General features: G+C 40.4%; 1 protein-coding gene across 1 annotated transcript in view; it reads right to left on the bottom strand.

The window, feature by feature from the left end:
- The window catches only part of ELL (elongation factor for RNA polymerase II), a 142,998-nt gene that overhangs the window by 18,864 nt on the left and 102,727 nt on the right, over positions 1–21,407 (bottom strand). Inside the window, exons 5-7 of the mRNA XM_074204751.1 lie at positions 16,658–16,914; positions 10,233–10,357; positions 5,448–5,547 (exon numbers count right to left, since the gene is read on the bottom strand). Of these exons, the coding sequence (XP_074060852.1) occupies positions 5,448–5,547; positions 10,233–10,357; positions 16,658–16,914 (482 nt within the window). The remainder of the gene's footprint in view (positions 1–5,447; positions 5,548–10,232; positions 10,358–16,657; positions 16,915–21,407) is intronic.

The following is a 21,407-nucleotide window of genomic DNA, read 5'->3' as shown; positions in this document are numbered from 1 at the left end:
GCAGGCATAAGGCTTCAGAAGTGGCCTAAAGTCAATAAAGTGCATCTTAGTCTTTGGCACAGGGTCCCCCCAAGTTGTAACTCAGAGCTAGCACTAGTCATTATAGTAAGGCTCACTTCTTCACTTTGACCAGAAAAAGCTTTCAAACACTGTTTGATGGGACCTCAGGAAGGGCAGCAGGACCAAAGGTCTACAGCAACCAGCTATAATCTGCATATGGAGGCTATGATGGATGAGTGTTCTGCCTGGCTGGCCAGCACTTCCACATCCCTTATGGATGAAAGGTGAATTCCTGCCAGACAAAAAAACCCAAATTCTACATGGGATTAGTTGGGAAGAGAGCACTCAATTGCATATGAAAGGCTATCCTCTCCTCCTAAAGGGATCACTTTAGACTATAGGATGAAAAGGGCAGAAAGGAAAGGGCCTGAAATCAGTTATTCAGTCACTTAACACTGATAACTATGATGATCATTGTGATAACTAAAATCAGTTATCTTAGTTTTAATCTGGACAAGAGCCCAGAAAGAATCCAAGCAAAGAAAATGCTAACCAAGGAAAGAAAAACCTATCATCATTTCAGGACCATAAATCCAAGTAAGTACTAATGGGAAAGCTCTAGTCAGGGCATGACTTAAACAAAAGACTAATTATTCAAACCAACAGTCATTTGACCGTGGCCAGTGGTCTTACATGGTAACCCATGTACCTGTTAATAATAGGTGTTAAAAACAAACAAAAATCATCCTTATCAAGTAGACTGGGGGAAGGTAATATTGGGTGTTCAACAGATGGTCAACTCTAATCCCAAAACTGTTATTTCTTTCTGCATGTGAAAAGATGCAGATGCCAAGAGATTCCTTCCTGACAACTCAGCAAGCACCTCAGAAAGATACATATTTTATTGCTACAGGGGAATTTTGAGATGCTCTAGTCTACCTCAATTTTACAAGGACAAGGGGGTGGCATAGAGGTGTTGGGAGGGGAGCTGAAGCCTAGACAGGGGAAAGAGGTTTGCCTGAAGTATACAATCAGTTAGGGGGAGACATGGGTTTAGTCCCATGTCTCCTACGTCTAAATTCAGATTTGGGATCAGAAAAATTTGTTTTTTTCCTCCTCTTTCTTTATCCTTCAGCAGTAATAAATGCAAAGCTAACTGGAATAGCTTCATTTTCCAAAGTGTTTTGTGTTCACAATCCTGAGGAATTGGCAGGAATTATCACCATTTTATAGACAAAAACCGAGGGCCAGAGAGGTCACAAGTTAGTTAGTGGAATTAAAATTGAATTCCGGAATCCCAGCCTAGATCTTTATCACAATATCAACAAACTATAACATTTAAACAAACTTCAAGGGTATCTGTTCTTTTGGTTTAAAAAGGAGATTATCTATGGTTTCAGGGGTATAGCTCTAGTTTGCAAGACTTCCTTAGATCCTCTGACTCAGTCTAGCAAAAAAGCGTGCTCAGGAGAAAACCAGGGAAACCATATCAGTCCTGGTTTCCATTCCTTGGCTGGAGACCTTCTACTGAGAAAGTCAAATTCATGACCAAGGAAATACTAACAACTAGACTGCTTTCATTTGCATTCCTCCCTTCACTTCATCTAGTCTAAGCTCTTACCAAACTTCATGACTCACTATACTCCCTGCTTTCGATCCTGCCCTCTCTTAAAAAACATTTGTGTCTTTGGTTCATGCACCTGCTTGGAATAAACTGCCTATTTCTATCCCCACTGGATTAAGTACATTCATCCTTTCCTAAAAGATTCAATTTAGATGTCACCTTTGACACCTTCCCTGGTCTACCCAGATAAAAACATTGCTCCTAATTTAGCTAATTTCTCCTCCAATTTCTCAAGCACTCTGCCTTTTTTTTTTAGATTTTTGCAAGGCAGTGGGGTTAAGTGGCTTGCCAAAGGCCACACAGCTAGGAAATTATTAAGTGTCTGAGGCCGGATTTGAACTCAGGTCCTCCAGGGCCGGTGCTCTATCCACTGCACCACCTAGCCACCCCTACTCTGCCTTCTTCTCTTGGGTTTTTAATCCCTTTACTTCCACTCTACTAGCAAACAGGGCAATGCCATGAAAAGAACAGTGGACTGGGGTCCAGAATAGCTAATATCAAATCTAGAGCATACTGTTCAAACAGATTATAGCTAAATAGACTTTTACAAACTCACTTTCTTCATTTATATACTAACTGGATTCAATTGAGCAAACATTTATCAAGTGTTTATTATATGCAGAGAAGGAGAACAAAATTCCATCCTTACTATCAATATGCTTATATAACAAAGGGATTTTTTTTTTCAAGGAAAAGAACTTGGAAGGGAAAGGGTATTACTTCACAGAATAAGTGAAATCAGAGTTAATTCTGAGAGGCAGGGATAAAGAGGAAGAGAATACATTTGGAGACTATGGGACTACTTGTGTATGATGATATGGAGATGGAACAGCTAAAAGAAAGTTCTATGAAATAAAGTTGGAGTCAGGCAATGGAGGCTTGAATGATGCTATCTCTCCCAGAGAGACCTGAGAAATACTGCAGACTGTCAAACAAGGTGATGACACAGTCAAATGACAACACTACTGACAAATGTTTGGCTCATAGGCCTGTTTGGATGAAATGAACTTTGTAAACTTTCTATTCTATTGAGGAACAAACATATATGAAGTGCCTACTCTATGTCAGGCCTTGTACTAGACAAGGGAATCACAAAGTCCCTGAATCCTAGAAGCAAGCTGATATTCTGCTGGGGGAGATGATATTTTCTGCTATACAGCATACAGAACAACAGATATATAAAAATATGTGCAAAATCAATACAACTTAATTCTTTTGGAGGTGAAGAGGCTAAAAGTTATGAAGACCAGCAAAGTTCTAGCAGAGCAAACTCATAGAGCTTGAACTGAGTCTTGAAGGAAATTAGAGATTTTAAGAAGCAAGTTAAGGAGGAAAAGAACCCTGGATCTAAGATCAGTCATTGCAAAGATACAGTGGTGGCTGATGGAGAGGTGCTGTACATGAGGAACAGAAAGGTGGTCAGTTTGGCTAGATTGCACAGTTCATAAAGTAGAATAACATGTAAGAAGGCTAGGAAGGGAGGCTGGTGCTAGTTGAGAAGTCTTTACCCTCTATTACTCCAGAGCAGTTCATATCTATCATGGAGGTATCAGGAAGTGAAGCAGGGAGTGATCTGGTCAGTCCTGTGCTGAAGAAACACAGATCCCTATCAGATAAATATGAGACAAAATTTTCTGAGCTCAAGGACCATTTCTAAAATTTTTAAATTTGTCTCTCCCCAACTTCCAAGCTCTTGTCTTGTGCCCAGTGATGATAAATGTTTGTATAATGTTATATGACTGTTGGTTCTATTGGGCTCTGTGGTCCAAACTGGATCTGATTTGGTGAGACTTGTGCATCAATGAAGTTTCAAGAATTCAATACTGAGTCTTAGAGAGAGTAAATGACCATTTGATCAAGGTCATCTATCCCAGGTCACCTAGTTCCAAATCCAGTGCTCTCGTCCATTACTTTACTTACACTTATAATGTAGTGCCCAAAGCTTTATGAAGAACTTTACATACATCTCAGAGGGGTGGTTGTACTTTGAACTCAGAAAAGATTAAGTGACCTTGTCACTCCCTCCTGGAAGCTCTTTCTCTTGACTCCAAATCCAGTTCTCCCTTCCACTATCCCAGGCAGTTTTGCCAAACCAACATTTTCTCTAACCCTTCTGGTCACCTACTGGGGGGGGTGGGGCGGGGGCGGGCGGGCAGCGATGAGGAATGCAACAATTACACGTACAAATACAACCTACTCTTGTGCAAAGGAAACAGAACACAACAGTAGAGTGGATAAAGGGTAGGAACTGTGGGTTAAAGTCCTGTATGGAACATACTAGCTGTGCAAACATTAGCAAACACTCTTTCTCACCTCCCCCATGTGCAATCTGTTGCCAAGGTCTGTCAATTTTATCTTTGCAGCACCTCCCAAATATGCCTCCTTCTCTCCTCTGACATTAGAGGAAGGTCTGTACCCTCTAGTACAGACTTTCATCACCTCATATCTTGATTATTGCAGTGTTCTGTTGAGGGGTCTGTCTGCCTCAAATCTCTTTCTACTCCAAACCATTCTCCACTCTGTGGCAAAATCATCTTTAATAGAAATTGGATCTTATTATCTCACTCTTCAACAAATTCTTGTAGCTAGCTCCCTATCATCCCTTAGATCGTGATCCAAGTCCAGGCTTAACTTGGGAAGTATATCAAGCAAACTCTCTAAGACTCTTTTAAGTCACAGACAAAATCTGTGCAAGTAATTTCCAAAAAGGAAGTCCTCTAAACGTATGAAATTTTAAATCCATACAGGGGGAAAATTATGAAACTAATAACAGATTTTTTTAAGGGAAGTTATCCTTAAAAATACTAACTCCAGGCAAGTACATACTTCAATGAATTTAATTAGCAGGGTCATATTCATGACAGACATATACTCTTTAAATTCCAACTAGAAGCTCTAGAAACCACCAAGTTCAAATATTTTCAGTGACTACTCTAGTTGTGTTATTTCACTCCTACTAGCCTGTGAACTTCTTGAGAGAAGCATAATCTTATCTAACTTTGCACCTCTCCCAGGCCCAATACAGGGGGACCCAGTCACATTAAGAACACATCAGTGCTGAAGGGATAAATTTATCACCACAGGATTCTGCTGAACCCTCAGTGTTTTCTGTTTCAAACATCTGATTGCATTTGGTACAGCTTAAACATTTCAATGTCACTGTGATCAAAATCTCCAAAAATTGGTAATTATATGACCATTCTGCAACCATGGTGTCCTGCAGTCCACTAAAACTACAGTAATATAAAAATTAGCACCGATTGCTAGAAACAAGCTCAGATGTCTCTTTTTTGACATGATCTCAAAAGGTTATTTTTTTCAAAAGATTTTCTAATTAAGTAAATACAAAGACTTCAAAGGTCCATGGGAAACTCTATACCAGAAATAATACCTCACATTTATATAGAACTTTACAATTAAAAAACAAAACAAAGCAAAGTGATTTATCTATATTATCTTTTGTGATTCTAACAATCCTATGATATCTCTATTACAGGAAACATTCCCATTTTAGAGATAAGGAAACAAGTCTTGGAGAGATTAAATGACCATTTGATCAAGGTCATCTATCCCAGGTCACCTAGTTCGAAATCCAGTGTGCTTGTCCATTACTTTACTTTACTTACACTTATAATTTAGTGCCCAAAGCTTTACGAAGAACTTTACATACATCTCAGAGGGTGGTTGGACTTTGGACTCAAAGATTAGTGACCTTGTCACTCCCTCCTGGCAGCTCTTTCTCCTGACTCCAAATCCATTCTCCCTTCCATTATCCCAGGCAGTCTCTCCAAACCATTTTTCTCTAATCCTTCTTGTCACCTACCTGGGGGGGTGATGAGGAATTCAAAGGGTCTTTTGGTGGCGGACTTGAGGAAGGTGTGTCTCCAGGAACACTACTTACATTCTGTGGTTGACAGAGTTTCCTGAAAAGTGAAGTTATAAATAGTTAAACAGAGCATCCTTCATTAAAGGTGGGATGAGTTGAGTTTTGTTTGTGTATGGGACCGTTTGAGCCAGGCCTTGACATGTGCTGAAAGCTGAGGCTTCCTGAGTTCATCAGTTGATTGCTTCTTAAGTCTAATTTTCCTGAACAATTTGTCTGAATGGTTACAAAGAGGAAAAAAACTTAAATCTCTGGACCCTGGCTAATTATTTTTAATTCAGTGTGGCTGAAAGAGAAATCAGGCGTTGGGAGCAGGTGGTTTTTTTGAAGCACTTAACAGCCAATAAAAAAGCCTATGATTTCCTGGGGTCCTCCCAGCACAGGGCCTGGGTCTGGGATTTCACTGGCATGGGGAATACTCAGATATGGCAACTCCCTCTACTAATGGAGACCAACACCACCTGGACACCTTAAGAATCTCAGGACAGATTGACTGGTCCGGGAAGTCTATCCAGCATGTAGTCAAGTTTACTTAATGGTTCTGGGCCAAGCTCTAACCACCATGACAATGTCTCTCTCAAGAATTGAGTGAATTGGGGCAGCTAGGTGGCACAATGGATAGAGCACTGGCCCTGGAGTCAGGAGGACCTGAGTTCAAATCGGGCCTCAGACTCTTAATAATTGCCTAGCTGTATGACCTTGGGCAAGTCCCTTAATATTAAAAAAAAAAAGTTGAGTGAATTATCACTGAATTCACACATCATTTAATTAACAGTAACCAATCCAATACAACCAAATTAATAAATTCACCTCCTCACTCCTTTAGTCTAAATCTCTGAACTTTTTCCTGAAGAATCATAGAGGGACTTTAAAAGGAGAAGGTCCAATATAACAGGGGCCCAGGTTAGATTCATCTCCCCTCACTCTAATCACAGTAGAAAGAATTCCTTGATCTGCTGAAACCGTTATATGGGGGAAGAAGAGAATCAGTTATTCATTACAGTGATTTCTATCTCTTCAAATTACAGGATGCACCTAGAAAAATTTTAAAGCTAGTAGTATAGATGGACAATAACATAATGTATCTGTCTGTCTCAGTGCTAACAATCCATATCCCGGAACTCCTGACAGCTTTGACCCTGCAGGTCAATGGAGCCATTATCTGACCAGCCCAAGTACTCCCTATTACACTGTACCAATCAAAATCTGCCAATGCCCTGTCACATCATCACATAAATCCCTTCACAGGGGATCAACTTGATGGGTTGGAGACCTTTCTTGGGTTCTTTTTATTTATTTTTTTTATCTTCCATTATTACTCTTTTTTGAGTACCACCAGTACAGCATTCATTCTTCCCATGGATGGTGGCTCTTAAAACCTTTCCTCATGGGCGACTAGGTGGCATAGTGGATAAAGCACTGGCCTTGGAGTCAGGAGTACCTGGGTTCAAATCCGGTCTCAGACACTTAATAATTACCTAGCTGTGTGGCCTTGGGCAAGCCACTTAACCCCATTGCCTTGCCAAAACCTAAAAAAAAACCCAACCCTTTCCTCATACTTGACAATATGCTGCACCCTCCTTAGATGTTTTGACTGAATGTCAGTTGCCTCTTTGGTAAAACTAAGACCCTAGACTAAATGGTCCCCAAGTTCATTTTCATCTCTATGATATGATGTAATAGTACAATCCATTAGAATATGTAAAAAGGAAATCAAAAAAGAAAAAATAAATCACTTTACAACAATCAATCTTTGTCCTTGGGTGTTTGGGAGACTAGAGAAAAGAGAGATTGCCTATTCCTGTGCAGCATTAGGTATATAAATTTTTGACAGAAATAATATTATTACTCCTATAATAATGTGCTTCAATATTTAAGATTTAAATTTAATTTTGAATTTAACTTTAACACTTAAATATTTCAAAATAGAGTTTTAAAAGATTTGTAAAATTTATATACATCATCTCATCATTTGATCCTCATTGCCTGCTTATTCTATCCATTTTATAGATGATGAGGCTGATGCTGGATTCAAATCACGAGTTTCCTTGATTCAACCCTAGAACTCCATTCATTTTCTTATGCTTCCTTAAGAAATAAGAGTAGCAGGTATAAGAGTGACAGTGTGGAAGAATAAAAGGATCTCAGGTTTTTTTCTAGTGGTATATAGATGGCTTCACCTCAACCTGACCCATTCACTGTAAAATAACAGGACTAGACATAATGTCATTAAATCCTTTCCAACTCTAGTACTCAATCTGTATGCATTGATGGTTCTGGCAATGCAGCAAGGACCCAGAAATCCCTAGAACAACACAAGGAACACTCCCAGCTCAGCACCAGGAAGGTACTTCTCCACTTCTGAAGTCTATGTCTGTGCCACCTTCAGTCATTCTGTCTGCCTCAGAGCCATGCTGCCTCCAGAAAGACATACAGGTTTGTATTGGCCCAGTAGAAAGATAGCCTTTCAGGTCCTATTTTGGAATTGTGGTCCCAAGTAAATGCCATGATTTCAAATGACACAGTAAATATGGAAGAAGCACTTTTTTTAACCAAACTGTGGACAGTTGTAATTTTCCAGTGAGGTTAGAATTCAAGACTCTGAGTATGTTTAAATTAGCTGCAACAGCCCAGTTTTCATTTTCCTAAGAAATACCAGAGAGACTCTAATACTGCAAATGTCACTGGTCTATAACAGTGTCTCATCTCCAAGCCAAACTGTGCTTTCAGATCATGGAAATTGTTCAAATACAAAGAACAGCATTCTGAGTTGGCCAAAAATCACAAGAAAAGTGAGCCTGGAAAAAGTAGACAGTCAAACTGCCACCTGCCTAACAGAAATTTTAAACTGATTCTTGCTGGAATTGAGAGAAAATACTACCCTTGTGGTTACAGATGCCCAGAAGCCTTTGCGTTTACTATGCCTGTCTTAAGTATTTGGGCACAAGTCTCATGATTTTGTAACCAGAGGGAGACTTTGCAGCAGAGTGGGATCATTTGTAAGGAAAACCTGAAGATACTACAGCATCCAGAGCCCAGAGCGCCCCTGTAAACTCTCCATGGCAAATGGTTATCCAGGCTATCTCTGGGCCCTTCTCCCCTGCCCCCACTATGGGACAGCTGTTTATTAAGAATTTTCTCAGAATGAGCCAAAACTTGCCTTCCTGTTCTGCCCACTGTTCTCTATCATTTGTAAGCTGACACCCCCTCCCACCAATTTGGTAACAAAGCAAATATCTAAATAAATGATCTGCCTTGTGATCTAGAGTTCAAACAGAAACAATGGCAAAGTGAGGCCTTGGTCTTGTTTGAATAAGAGCAACTACTCTAGAGTTCTGATTCTGCTGGATCACTTTACTCCTATTTGAAAATATCTGTCAATCTCATACCATTTAAAAGATCTCAGGCAAGTCAAAGGACATAGAACTGTTCTGAGACTCCTGAGGCTGAAATGGTAAAAAAAAGGAATAAGCACTTGTGGAGTGACTACTCTGGGTCAAGTAGAATGCCAAGCACTTTTTTTTAAATTATTATATATCTGATCTTCACAACAATTCTGGGAAGGAGCTGCTGTTAATCCTCATTTTGCAGTTGAGGAAACTGAAGTAGGTAGAGGTTAAATGATTTGCTCAAGTGCCACAGATAATATCTGAGGCCAATCTAACTTTAGGCAGGGTATTCTATCCAAAGAGCCATCAGAAGCCTCAAAAGGAAAAAATTGATAACAAATGCTTTATATGAGTTTACAAAGCATTTTCAGATATATCTCATTTGATTCTTACAATAATCCAATGGGACAATTCCCCATACTACAAATGGGCAAAGTGAAGATTAAAGAAGAGATATAACTCATTCAAGGAAACATATCCAGAAAGTATGGAAGTCCAATCTATGACTTCTTACCTGGGGCTTCTCCTATTCTTTTCAGCTTTTCTTCATGGCAGGCTGAGGGGGCAGGGGAGGCAAGCAATTTATAAATACACTGTGTATTTATGAATTCACATTACACAAATTCAACTTTACATGAAAGAAATCTATAGTCCAAAAAAGCCACCTACTTGAATCGAACCCTTTACTGTACAGACCTGTTTAAGCAAAGAAGGAGCTTCAAGAGGCTAGTCTAGTAAGCTTCAGACTGACGGGATTGGCCCTTTCCTCCAGGGCAGTTGCAGAAGGGATGCCCAGGTCATGAACACCTTCAGGCAGTACTTTTCCTCTCTGGGCAGCTAACAGGGGCAGTAGCCTCAAGGAGGTAATGGAAGGTGCTCTCCTCTCAAATTCTATTGACTCAATAACCCTCTATTGACTTTTTCATTTCATTTTTTTTTTAGGTTTTTGCAAGGCAAACGGGGTTAAGTGGCTTGCCCAAGGCCACACAGCTAGGTAATTATTAGTGTCTGAGGCAGGATTTGAACCCAGGTCCTCCTGACTCCAAGGCCGGTGCTTTATCCACTATGCCACCTAGCCACCCCTTCTATTGACTTTTGACACAAGCACAAACATCCCAGCTTGGGCCCAGGCCTCTGAAGCCAGAATGACTTTTTCTACCTTCCTCAGGCCTAAATTAATTAAAATCTTATTTAAATAGTCAGCAGGTAGCCTTTACATTTCAGAGGTTCAGGGACCTGAGAAGAAAGGGCATAGTTCACATGACAGTACTATGAGGATGAGGAGGTAGGAACAAGTCTACATAGTCAAAGGATAATGACACATTATTGGAGTTACCTAACAAGAATTCGTTTTAATAACTGCTGATCTCCTTCTGAGTATCCACGCCAATCCTTCTGAATATCCTTGTACATGCAATCTTTTAAAGTGTATGTGCTGTCCTTGGCACTCAAGTTGGCAACCTAGAAAAACAGAAGCACTCAGTCAGATGAATGAGAGGTATGGAGGGAAGGAGGTAGAGCTCAATGGGAAATGACAAAATCTTGGGGACCATCTATCCAACCTAACCCATTTTCTAGAAAAGGAAAGTAAGATCCCCCACTACAGACATACATCCTCATTCAGAGAAGCTTTAAAGCAAGTCCCTAAACCATCATTCTCTACTCCTCACTCCCCTCTCCCTCCCATCCTCCATCTTCAGATCCAATTAATGGTCAATTCTACCTTTTTTAACAGCTCTCACATCCATCCCCTTCTGTCTTTTGACACTGCTCCCTCACTCCTAGACTGCTACCCTGGCCTGCTGGTGGGTCTGTCTGCCTCCAATCCTCTTCCCAGCTGTCAAAGTCATGTTCCTAAAGGCACAGGTTATAACCATGCCACACACACTCCCTTCACATTCATTATTACCTTCAGGCTTAAAAAATAAAATCCTATAGGGCAGCTAGGTGGCACAGTGGATAAGAGCACTAGCCCTGGAGTCGGGAGTACCTGAGTTCAAATACGGCCTCAGACACTTCATAATTACCTAGCTGTGTGGCCTTGGGCAAGCCACTTAACCCCATTGTCTTGCAAAAAGTAAAAACAAAAAATTTAAAAAAAAAAAAAATCCTATGAGTTTTATGCTCAAAGCCCTTCATAATTTGATCCCCTCCTCCAACCCCTGCAAGCTTCCTATACCTTTCTCATAAACCATATACTGTAATCCAGGGGCACTGGCTTCCTAACTGATCTTGGAATAAGACACACCATCTGCCATTTTCATATACTGTCCCTCCTACCTGAACATTTTTCCTCCACTTTCTGGTCAACATGACTTCCTTCAAAGTCTCGGCTAAAATTCAACCTTAAGTTCTATTTTTTCCCCTTCCATTAAAGGTTTTATTTATTTTGAGTTTTACAATTTTTCCCCTAATCTTACTTCCCTTCCTCCACCCCCAACAGAAGGCCATTTGTCAGTCTTTACATTGTTTCTATGTTATATACATTGATCCAAATTGAGTGTGATGAGAGAGAAATCATATCCTTAAGGAAGAAACATAAAGTATAAAAGATAACAAGATCAGACAATAAGATATCAGGTTTTTTTATTCTAATTTAAAGGAAATAGTCCTTGGACTTTGTTCAAACTCCATGGTTCTTTATGATGGTATTCTCCATTGCAGACAGCCCTAAACTGTCCCTGATTGTTGCAATGATGGAAATGAGTGAGTCCATCAAGGTTGAACATCACCCCCATGTTGCTGTTAGGGTGTACAATGTTTTTCTGGTTCTGCTCATATCACTCAGCATCAGTTCATGCAAATCCCTCCAGGCTTCCCTGAAATCCCGTCCTTCCTGGTTTCTAATAGAACAAGTGTTCCATGACATAACATATATCACAGCTTGCTAAGTCATTCCCCAATTGAAGGACATTTACTTGATTTCCAATTCTCTGCCACCACAAACAGGGCTGCTATAAATATTTTTGTACAAGTGATGTTTTTACCCTTTTTCATCATCTCTTCAGGGTATAGACCCAGTAGTCAACCTATAAGTTCTTCCCAATCCTCTTTAATGCCAGTGACTTTCTGGCCCCCCACATACACATTCTGTTTGTTTCCACTTGTTTGTATCTTCCATTAGACTTTTGAGGACCGGGGTTCTTTGTTGCCTTTCTTTGTATCCTCAGGATTTAGTACAGTGACTATACTAGGCACTTAATAAATGAACCAAATTTACCAAGACAGTTCATTCACTTCCCTAGAACTGAAGGTTGTGTATTTTCCCACATCATCCCCTAAACTTCAAGCATCTCTTATCTCAGGAAGATCTTTTCCTCTAGCCATCCCTTACGCTCAAATGTCAAGTTCCTTCCTTATACTGAGCAGAACTCTGTCTCTAACTTCTTCAGAACTCTCATATTTAGTGGCAACCCTTACAAAAGTTGAAGAGAAAACATGTGCCCTCAGGACTTGTTGACCTTGAACACTATTATTGTAAAAAAGTAAAGAGTAGGCAAACAACCAAAAACTCACTTCCTCAGAAGTGGAAGCACACAGCTTCAACCTTTGGTCAAAATACACCCTCAATCTGAGGCTATGAACACTTATAATGAAATTTCAAAACGATAAATTACTTCTAGAGAACTCTATCCTGGGCCCTCTCTTCTCCCTCTACATTATTATACAGCTTCTGTGCAATTAATTAACAATAACTGTGCTAATGATTCTCAACCCTCCAGCTGACTTTTACATGCCTCAAACTGGATGGCCAGTAGACATCTTAAACTCTACATGTTTATCTTTTCCCCAAACCCCATAAACCTGTAGAAGGCAACACCAGTCATGCAGGCTCATCCCCCACAGCCAGTCCATGTCCTGGACTTTCTATCTTCATAACAACTCTCAAGTGCCCTGCTTTCCCTCTCCAGGCACTGGCATCCTTCTAGTACAGAACCCATTCCAGGACTTTGGTAGTTGCAGGCCACTCTCTCTCAAGTCTCTCCCTAGTTGATCCTCCATTCTGTCATCAAAGTAATTTTCTAAAAGTGACTATTTCCCTCCCCACCCACCCACCAGATTCCATAAACTCCAGTGTCTCCCTATCAGCTCCCATTCCCTGGTGTTCCAAGTCTTTCATAACTTGTATTCATCCTCATCCCCCAATATTTTTCCAGTTATTCCTTTATACCTCCCCAGAGATGGCAATCCAGTGATGCTGGTCTCCTGGTCATCTTCTATGCCTGGAATACTCTCCCTTTCACCTACCCCTCCTGCCTTCTTTAACTTTATTCAAGTCCCAGTCAAAATTCCATCTTTCAATTCTCTTTGTGTCTGTCTTCCCTCTTTTGATTACTGTCAATGAATCCTGTATGTATATTTATTAAGTACCTACTATTTATGTGTCAGGTAAAAAGAGGCAAAAAGACAGTGCCTGCCCTCAAGACAAACAGGCAATTTAGGAGTCTGCAGAGCTCTGGGCCCAGAGTCACAAGACTGAAGTTCAAATCTAGCCTTAGACACACACACTAGCTGTGTGAATTTGGGCAAGTCACAGAGTCTTTGCTTGCCCCAGTTTTTTTTTTTTTTGATTTTTCAAGGCAATGGGGTTAAGTGGCTTGCCCAAGGCCACACAGCTAGGTAATTATTAAGTGTCTGAGGTCGGATTTGAACCCAGGGTGGGGATAGGAAGGGAGGTCTCAGGCCTGGAAGGCAGAAACAAAATGCTGGATCCACACAGGTGAAGGGGTCTGGTTGGTGGAACCTCCAGGAGTCACCACCCTGGAGAAGCCTGGAAAGGCTGCCAATTTTGGTGGCAATAGGGAGCTATTAGAGTTTAGAGAGTGGGGCAGAGGTCAGACCTGGAGGGCAGGGACTGCTAAGTAAACTAGGGGCTTACTAATTTCCACTGATAACACTTTTACCACAAAGCAAGTAGCACATTATAAAGAGGAAGAGACCTATAGAAGTTAAGTGATTTGCTTGAGGTTCCCAGACAAAGCAACAGGAAGGAAGAGTCCCTAAAGGGATCCAGGGGTCTGCACTACACCAGGGGTCTCATCTACCATTTCTGAATGTCCAAACTGGCTTCTGTCCTAGGACAGTTTCTTAGAATGGAGGCTTATAAACAGAAATTCAGAATTCAAGCAAACACCTTAAATTAATATTCTGGAAGAGAAAAGTGAACAGTTTTTATCAAGGCTGTCCAATGTTCAGGCACATCTGGTCACCTTAATAGCTTTAACAGCAACAAGAAATGAGATCACAATTCCAGAAGGCCCACTTTCTCTCTGAAATTAATCTGAGAATTCATGAAAGATAAACAACAAGTGTATATTAGTCTTTGGGGGACATTGATGCTTAATTCAATATTTTGATATCATTGATCAAAACATACTACAGAACATTGAAGGTATTTATTTACCCTCCTGACTGATGCAAGGGCAAACAAAGAACTGCCATAATAACTATTGTGGGGGAAAAAGAAAGGTCAGGACTGTGAATCTAATCAGTAACAGAAAGCTGTCCCATTCCAAAAAGGACCTCTTTTCTGTTGTATCTCCAATATTCTATTATTGTTTCTGTCACAGGAATCATAGTTCCAGCTGAAACAGGTTTCAAAAAAAGAGTGTGCTGACCTAACCTCATTTCAAGAGAAGAGGAAACTGAGGTAAGCAAACAAGTGATTCAATTAAGACCAAACAACTGATACAGGGCAGTCAGAATCTGATACCTGTGTTTTTTTTTAAAGTAGCTAGCTACACTTCAGTCTCGGTCAGCAAAATTTTTCTTATGATAAATGATCCTTTTTAAAGAGGTTCTTCTAAAGATTGCCAGAGTTATAAGAACACAGATTAAAGAGGCAGCTTAAATTGAGGTTTCTGGTTACTAGCACAGGGTCTCTGTGCTCCCTCCCCAATCATGGCTCTGCTAGCATGGTCCCAACTTCTTTATCCAGAAAATAAGTGGATTCAGAGATCATCTTGTCTAATGCCCCTCCTTTTACTGAAGGAGAAACAGACTCAGAAAGACCAAGGACTTTGTCTAAGGTCACATGGTCAGGAAGACACAGAGAAGACCTTTGGATTATTTCCAGCTCTGACAATTCAAGTTCCTAAGTCCCTTGAGGCTTAGATATCCTACGATTCTAAATCATAATTCCAAGAAACCCTCCCTAATATCTATAGTCCATGCAGATTCTCCCTTTTTTCCTTTATCTCTATGACATACTACTTCTGCTACATCTTTCAGGAATTGCTAGATGTTAAGGTGATAATGTTGTATTGGCTCCCAAATAGATCTGAAAGCAGACATCATATAAATATTACATATGCAATTGCTGGCCCATTACATTGCTTTTCTAAGACTAAGTGAGAAATTTGCCTTTCCAGGAAAGGGCAACAGGCATGACAATTTGAGATTTCTTGGAAAATAACTCCAACCAATAGATTTTGATAGAAACTATGCAAATATACTTTAAACTCCTAACTAAAAATCTTATTTTAAGAATATTCCAGCTAGATGGTGCAGTGGATAGAGCACTGGCCCTGAGTTCAAATCCAGCCTCAGACAATTAATAATTGCTTGGCTGTGTGACCTTGGGAAAGTCATTTAGTCCCACTGTCTTTCAAAAACCAAAAAGAAAAAAGAATATTTCATAAGTTATAAAATGAGCCTAAGTCATGCTGGATTTGTTTTGTTTCACTAAATACATTATAAAGTTTTTTCCTTCTTAAATTCTGAGTTGAGAAGAAAGGGGTTTGCAACAGAATTGTTAAAAGAATAAGATTTTATTTTGTGTTTAAATAAAAAAAATGATGAATATTTCACCAACTGGAGCCCAATTAGCTAAAAGCTTATTTTCTATTATGAGATTAAAAAAGGCATGTCAGAGTGATTCTCCTACTTTAATTCTACCTGGAAAAACAGTGAACTGGTCTTGAAATCACAAAGAACCAGGTTAAAATCTCACCTGACACATTCTTACAAGTGACTCGTGATCATGTGTGTGTGTGTGTGTGTGTGTGTGTGTGTGTCTGTCTGTGTCTGTGTCCTGCACCAAGCAGTGATGAAGGCGACAGAAAATGACAAAGATACTGACTGAAGGACTTTTCCTTTATAAAGATTATAGTATGGAATGGAAATGACCACAGTATACATCAAGTGCAAAAGGGAACCTCCTCGCTTACATGTAGAATCTTCATAAACTATACATTTTATGGAAGGGAAGCACAGGAAGCTAAATTAAGACAACCACCATACCAACCTTACTCTACTGATATACCCAGGGTAGGAATAAAAAGGTAGGCCAAATCCTATTCTCTACAATACATCCCCAATATTTTTCTTCTCATTCCTCCTGCCTGGAAGAGGTATATTCACCTTCCTTAGCCACCAAGCCAGGGAGGCAGCCCTAATTGGCAGGGACAGCCTTTTCCCCTGAACTGTGGGAGTTAACATCCTCTCTGGACATATGACAGAATTCTTGATGGCATGCCATGAAAGAATCCCTACTCAGCCTTTCATGCTGACCCCAATGAATCCAAAGTTACATTAAATAACTTATTAAATCTGTTTTAAGCCACAAGAATAGAACTTTCAAGTGAGTTATAAATCTCAAAGCTAAAACTTTAAGTCACCAACTCCATACACCAGAAACTCATTTTATATCCCAGTCACATGAAATGGAGAGTCACCTGGTCAGTCAGACCATTTGCAGAGCAGCCAGGTGACCCCTTGTCTGTCTATAGATTAGACAAACCTGCTCCACAGAACACACACCTGCTGCAAGAGGCTGTCCAGCATATCCTTGTCCTGCTGCTGCACTTGGCCATCCTTTTGCAACCTCAGGATCAGCTCAGGTTTCTTGTAAGGCTTAAGTGCCAGTAAATGAATGACCCTGTCTCTGAAGGGTTGCTGAGAAATCCCACTAGTGCTCTTCTTGATGGCACTGGCGACATTGATTGGTGTTGAGCGCTTCCTTGAGGGAACAGTGTCTGCAGCAGCTGGGGCTGGCTTCCGGAACTGAACCTTTTTGCCTAAAGTAAGATTAAACTCAGTTAAATTAAGGGACATTTGGGGGTAGTTGAAAGAACAGTGGAAATGTGGGTTCAAACAACAATGCTACTTACTACTAGTACAAATAGGATAAGTTACACAACCTCTCAAGTTCGTTGTCTCATCATTAAGGTAAGGGAACTGGTTCAGTTAACCTAAAACCCCCTCCAACTTTGAATCTCATCAGTCTAAAAGTTGGAGGAAAAAAGGGTGATTGCTAAAGCCTGATGTTTTGAAATTCCACAATTTTTCAGCATTCAGATAAGAAACAAAAATGGTGTTAGCAGATAAAGACATCATTTGAAAAGACTCACATATCTTATTAGCAACAGTCAAAACCAACCACTCACACTAACATTTTTCACCTTATCTCACACTGATAACCTTTCTCTATTTCTTTTTTTAGTTTGTTTGTTTTTTACAAGGCAATGGGGTAAGTGACTTGCCCAAGGTCACACAGTTAGGTAATTATTATGTGTCTGAGGTCACATTTGAACTCAGGTCCTCCTGATTCAAGGGCCGGTGCTCTATCCACTGCACCATCTAACTGACCCTTAACCTTTCTAAGGTCCACAAGATACCCTGACATATGATAACTAATTTGATCCTCATAACCATCCTGGGAGGTAGGTGCTACTGATTCTCACTCTGCAGGTTAAGAAGACCAAAGCAGACAGAAGTTAAGTGATACGTTCAAGACAAGCAATTAAGTGTCTGAGGATAGATCTGAACTTGGGTCTTCCTAACGCAGATTCAGGGACATATCCACTACCCCATTTAGTGAACTCCACAATCCAATCATTTTGGACAATTAACAAACCAAAATCCATCTATGTCTGCCCTCATCCTTTTCCCAACTCCTTTCTCTAATAAAGGTTTTCTAGATCTCCCTAACAAGAAATGACCTCTCCCTCATCTGAACTCAGAGCAAGAGGGCATCTCATGGTGAATTTAGGGAGGGCAAGGTCCGAGTGTCTTTTAGACTCCACTCTCCCTCCATCAGTGCCACGAGCTCTGAACTACACAGTGGTCAGTGTTTAGTGGACAGAACAAGATGAAATTTCTAAAAACCATTAAAGAGCAGAGATTGCTGCCCCACTCCACCTTTACTTAACAACTTGACACCTGCCCTATGGGATAAATTGCATTTCTTTCTTGAAAAGAGAGGAGTAAATAAAAGTGTCAAACAATTCCAGATGACTGCTAGGAAGACTCAAGGGTTTCCCAAGTTCCCCAGCTGCTGATTTCAGCCAAACCACTGCTCCCACAGATGTTGCTCTACTCAGAACAATGGAAGTTAGGCAGGTTTGATTTCTTCCAATGGAGTTTAAACAAAGTTGTGGTTTTGAAGTGAAGGCCATTTCAACTTTAAACAGTTAACTACAATGTTGTGAACAATTCTACTTAAATAAGGAGGCAATGAGATACAGTGGATCATGTTAAGGGAGAATGGTAGGAAATAAGCACTTCTTATTGGGTCTCCATTATGGGTCAGGCCTTGTGCAAAGTGCTTTACTCATAACTCTTTTGATCCTTATGAGGTAGGCACTATTATTATCACCATTTTATAGATGAGAAAATGGAGGTAACCAGAGGTTTAGTGATTTGTTTAGAGTCTTTAAGTGACTGAGACAAGATTTGGACTTGGGTCTTCTAGACTCCAGGCCTATGGCTCTATCCACTGTCTGAACTTTCTCTGTCTGACCTTTAAGCAAGTCTTTTAGCAGTTCTGGGCCTCAGTTTTTTAATCTGTAAAACCTAGGATTTGGGCAGGAAACCTTTAAGTTTTCTTTTGAAGCCCCAAGGTCCTTGTTCGTTCATATCTATCTTCTTTTGAATGGTATCTTCTTTTTTTTTTTTAATTGGTATTTTATTTTATTTTTCCAATTACATTTTCAATATTCATCCAATTGCATATTTTTAAATTACACATTTTTTTTTTAACTATTCTCCCTTCCCACTCCCCACACCCTCCTTTGGCGGCAAACAGTCTGGTAAAAGTTGTATATATATGACTTTTGTGTTTAAAATATTTACATATTAGTCATTTTATATATGAGGAATTAAGGCTAAGGGACAAGAAAGAAAATCATGGAACAGAAAGGGAAATCTTAAGAGAAGTTTTTAAAAAGTGAGCATAGTATACATTCAGATGCTGTGGAAGGTTTTTTGGTTGTCTTTTCATTTTCAAATGAATGTATAAAAGCACCCAAGAAGCTCCCCTGAAATCATGTGAAGCTGTTCCCCAAGATTCTGGGATGCCTGAATTAGCTTACTTTATGACTTGACTTCTTTCCCTAAGGTCCTTTATATAATCTGAGTTCCCATGGCAAGAGAAACCTGCAGCTCCTATCCTTGGCAGTGTGGTGACAATGAGGGAGGAAGGAAGTAAAGAGCAGTGCCGCTAAGTGGTCTCTGGGACCACTCCAATGTACCTATAAACATTTTCCTATGACCAGCAGATTCCATTTGAGCACAAAAGGCCAGCATTCTGGCGCCATAAGTGCAGCCTGTTGTCAAGCTGCTGCTTTGTTCCTCGACAAATCTTCCACATTTGTGGGCAAATCCACTGTGTGGGGCTGCCACACAAGTGGCAGAGATGACTTAAGATACAGTCTCTAGAGGAACTTCCTGAGGGATATTGGACAGACCCTGGTAAATTACCACCAAAGAGAGAATCAGTACAGGACAAGCCCCAAGTGCAGTTAGATGAGCTGAGGAGGCACTGGATCAGCCAAGAAGACCACAGGCCTGTGATAATTAAAATGATAAATAATTATCACCTGATGAATATTCCATGTTTATCTCTTTTAAAAAGTCTTTCCACACTGAATTTGGATCCCAGTTTTTTTTAAAAACCAAGAAAGTTCAAAAAAGCTAGTAAGGATCAAGTATTTGAGGCTGGGGGGCCAGGGCTCCATCCACTACATCACCTGGCTGCCCCAAGAAGACACAGATGCGAAAGCAGTGACCAAGAATTCAAAAGGTTATCATGGGGAAAGTGATTAGCTTGTTTATTTGGACTCAGAAAGCAGAACCAGAACTAGTGGTAAAAGTTGCAGAGATGTCAAACTGGGCTCAGTGTCAAGACAGACATCCCCAACATTCCAAGCTGACCCAAATAAGTGAATTTTCCTCCCTGGAATGGTAAAGGAGAGACTGAACAGCCACTGGGCAGGAAGGGTATCCGGAGTGGGTCCTCCTTTAGATGGCCAAGAAAGTCCCTTCTGAGGCCTGGAAACCTGTGCTTCTATGAGATGAAGCACTGTTCTCCTCAAAGGAGAGTATAAGCCTTAATACTAAGTTGCATTTCAGAGGAAATCTCTCCTAGGAAGCCCTCTGCTCTGATCTTGAAGAGAATGAGGAGTTCCTTGAGGTTGGTGAGAAGAGGGTGATGTGAGTAGATTCCTGTTTTAGTCAAATCATGTTGGCAGCTGAATGAAAAGAAAAGGGACAGCCTGGCTTGAGGAGGGATTCGAGGTGTTGTCAGAAGGCTACTACAACAGTCTGGAAATAAGGACCTAACCTGGGGTTGTGGTTGTGTAGAAATGCTGAATTGAGGATGACACCAATGTTCCAAATTGGGTAAATGGTAGTGTCCTTGGCAGAAACAGGCAAGTTCAAGAAAATGAGTTCTGCTGTTCTGGATAAGGATTCATTTTAAATCCCCCTTTCTATAGGAAGTCTTACCCAGTCTCACTGGCCTCTCAAGTGCTAGTCCTCTCTTCCCCACTATGATTATCTTCCATTTACTATATATATATATCTCCTATGTATAATTCCCCCCCAACCATGTGTCTCTCTTTAGAATGTGAGCTCTTTGAGAAAAGAAAATGTACTGCTGCCTTTCTGTTTCCCCAGTCCTTAGCACAGAGTAGGCATTTAGTAAATTCTAGCTGATGAGTGACATGTGAAGTTTCTTTTTTTAGACTTTTTCAAGGCAAATGGGGTTAAGTGGTTTTCCCAAGGCCACACAGCTAGGTAATTATTAAGTGTCTGAGGCCACATTTGAACTCAGGTCCTCCTGACTCCAAGGCTGGTGCTCTATCCACTGCACCACCTAGCTGCCTTGACATGTTAAGTTTCTGATGCCCTTGGGACAGTGAGTTGGAGAGGTTAAAAAGGTAGTGTTGACATGGAACAAAGACTAGGGCAAGATCTAGAAGACCAGGAACCATCTACGTAGAGATAACTATGAAGATAAGCTCATTAAGCACTAGAACAAGAGGGCCCATGACAGAACCTTGGAAGACACCCCCAGGAAGTGGATAAGATTTGGATGAAGATCCAGTCAAGGTGACTGAGGGATGGTCAGATATATAGGAGAAGGAGTGTCAGGAAAGCTTAAAGAGGAGAGAAGATGATCAAGAGGAAGGAATGCTGCAAAAAAAGATTTTAAAAAAGAAGAGGAAGAAAATGAGATTTAGCAATTGAAAGATCCCTGGTAATTGTAGAGAAGGAAGTTTCAGCTAAA

This window comes from Macrotis lagotis, chromosome X (assembly GCF_037893015.1).
Source record: "Macrotis lagotis isolate mMagLag1 chromosome X, bilby.v1.9.chrom.fasta, whole genome shotgun sequence".
Taxonomy (NCBI): Eukaryota; Metazoa; Chordata; class Mammalia; order Peramelemorphia; family Peramelidae; genus Macrotis; species Macrotis lagotis.
This window is presented reverse-complemented; position numbering and strand designations above follow the sequence as displayed.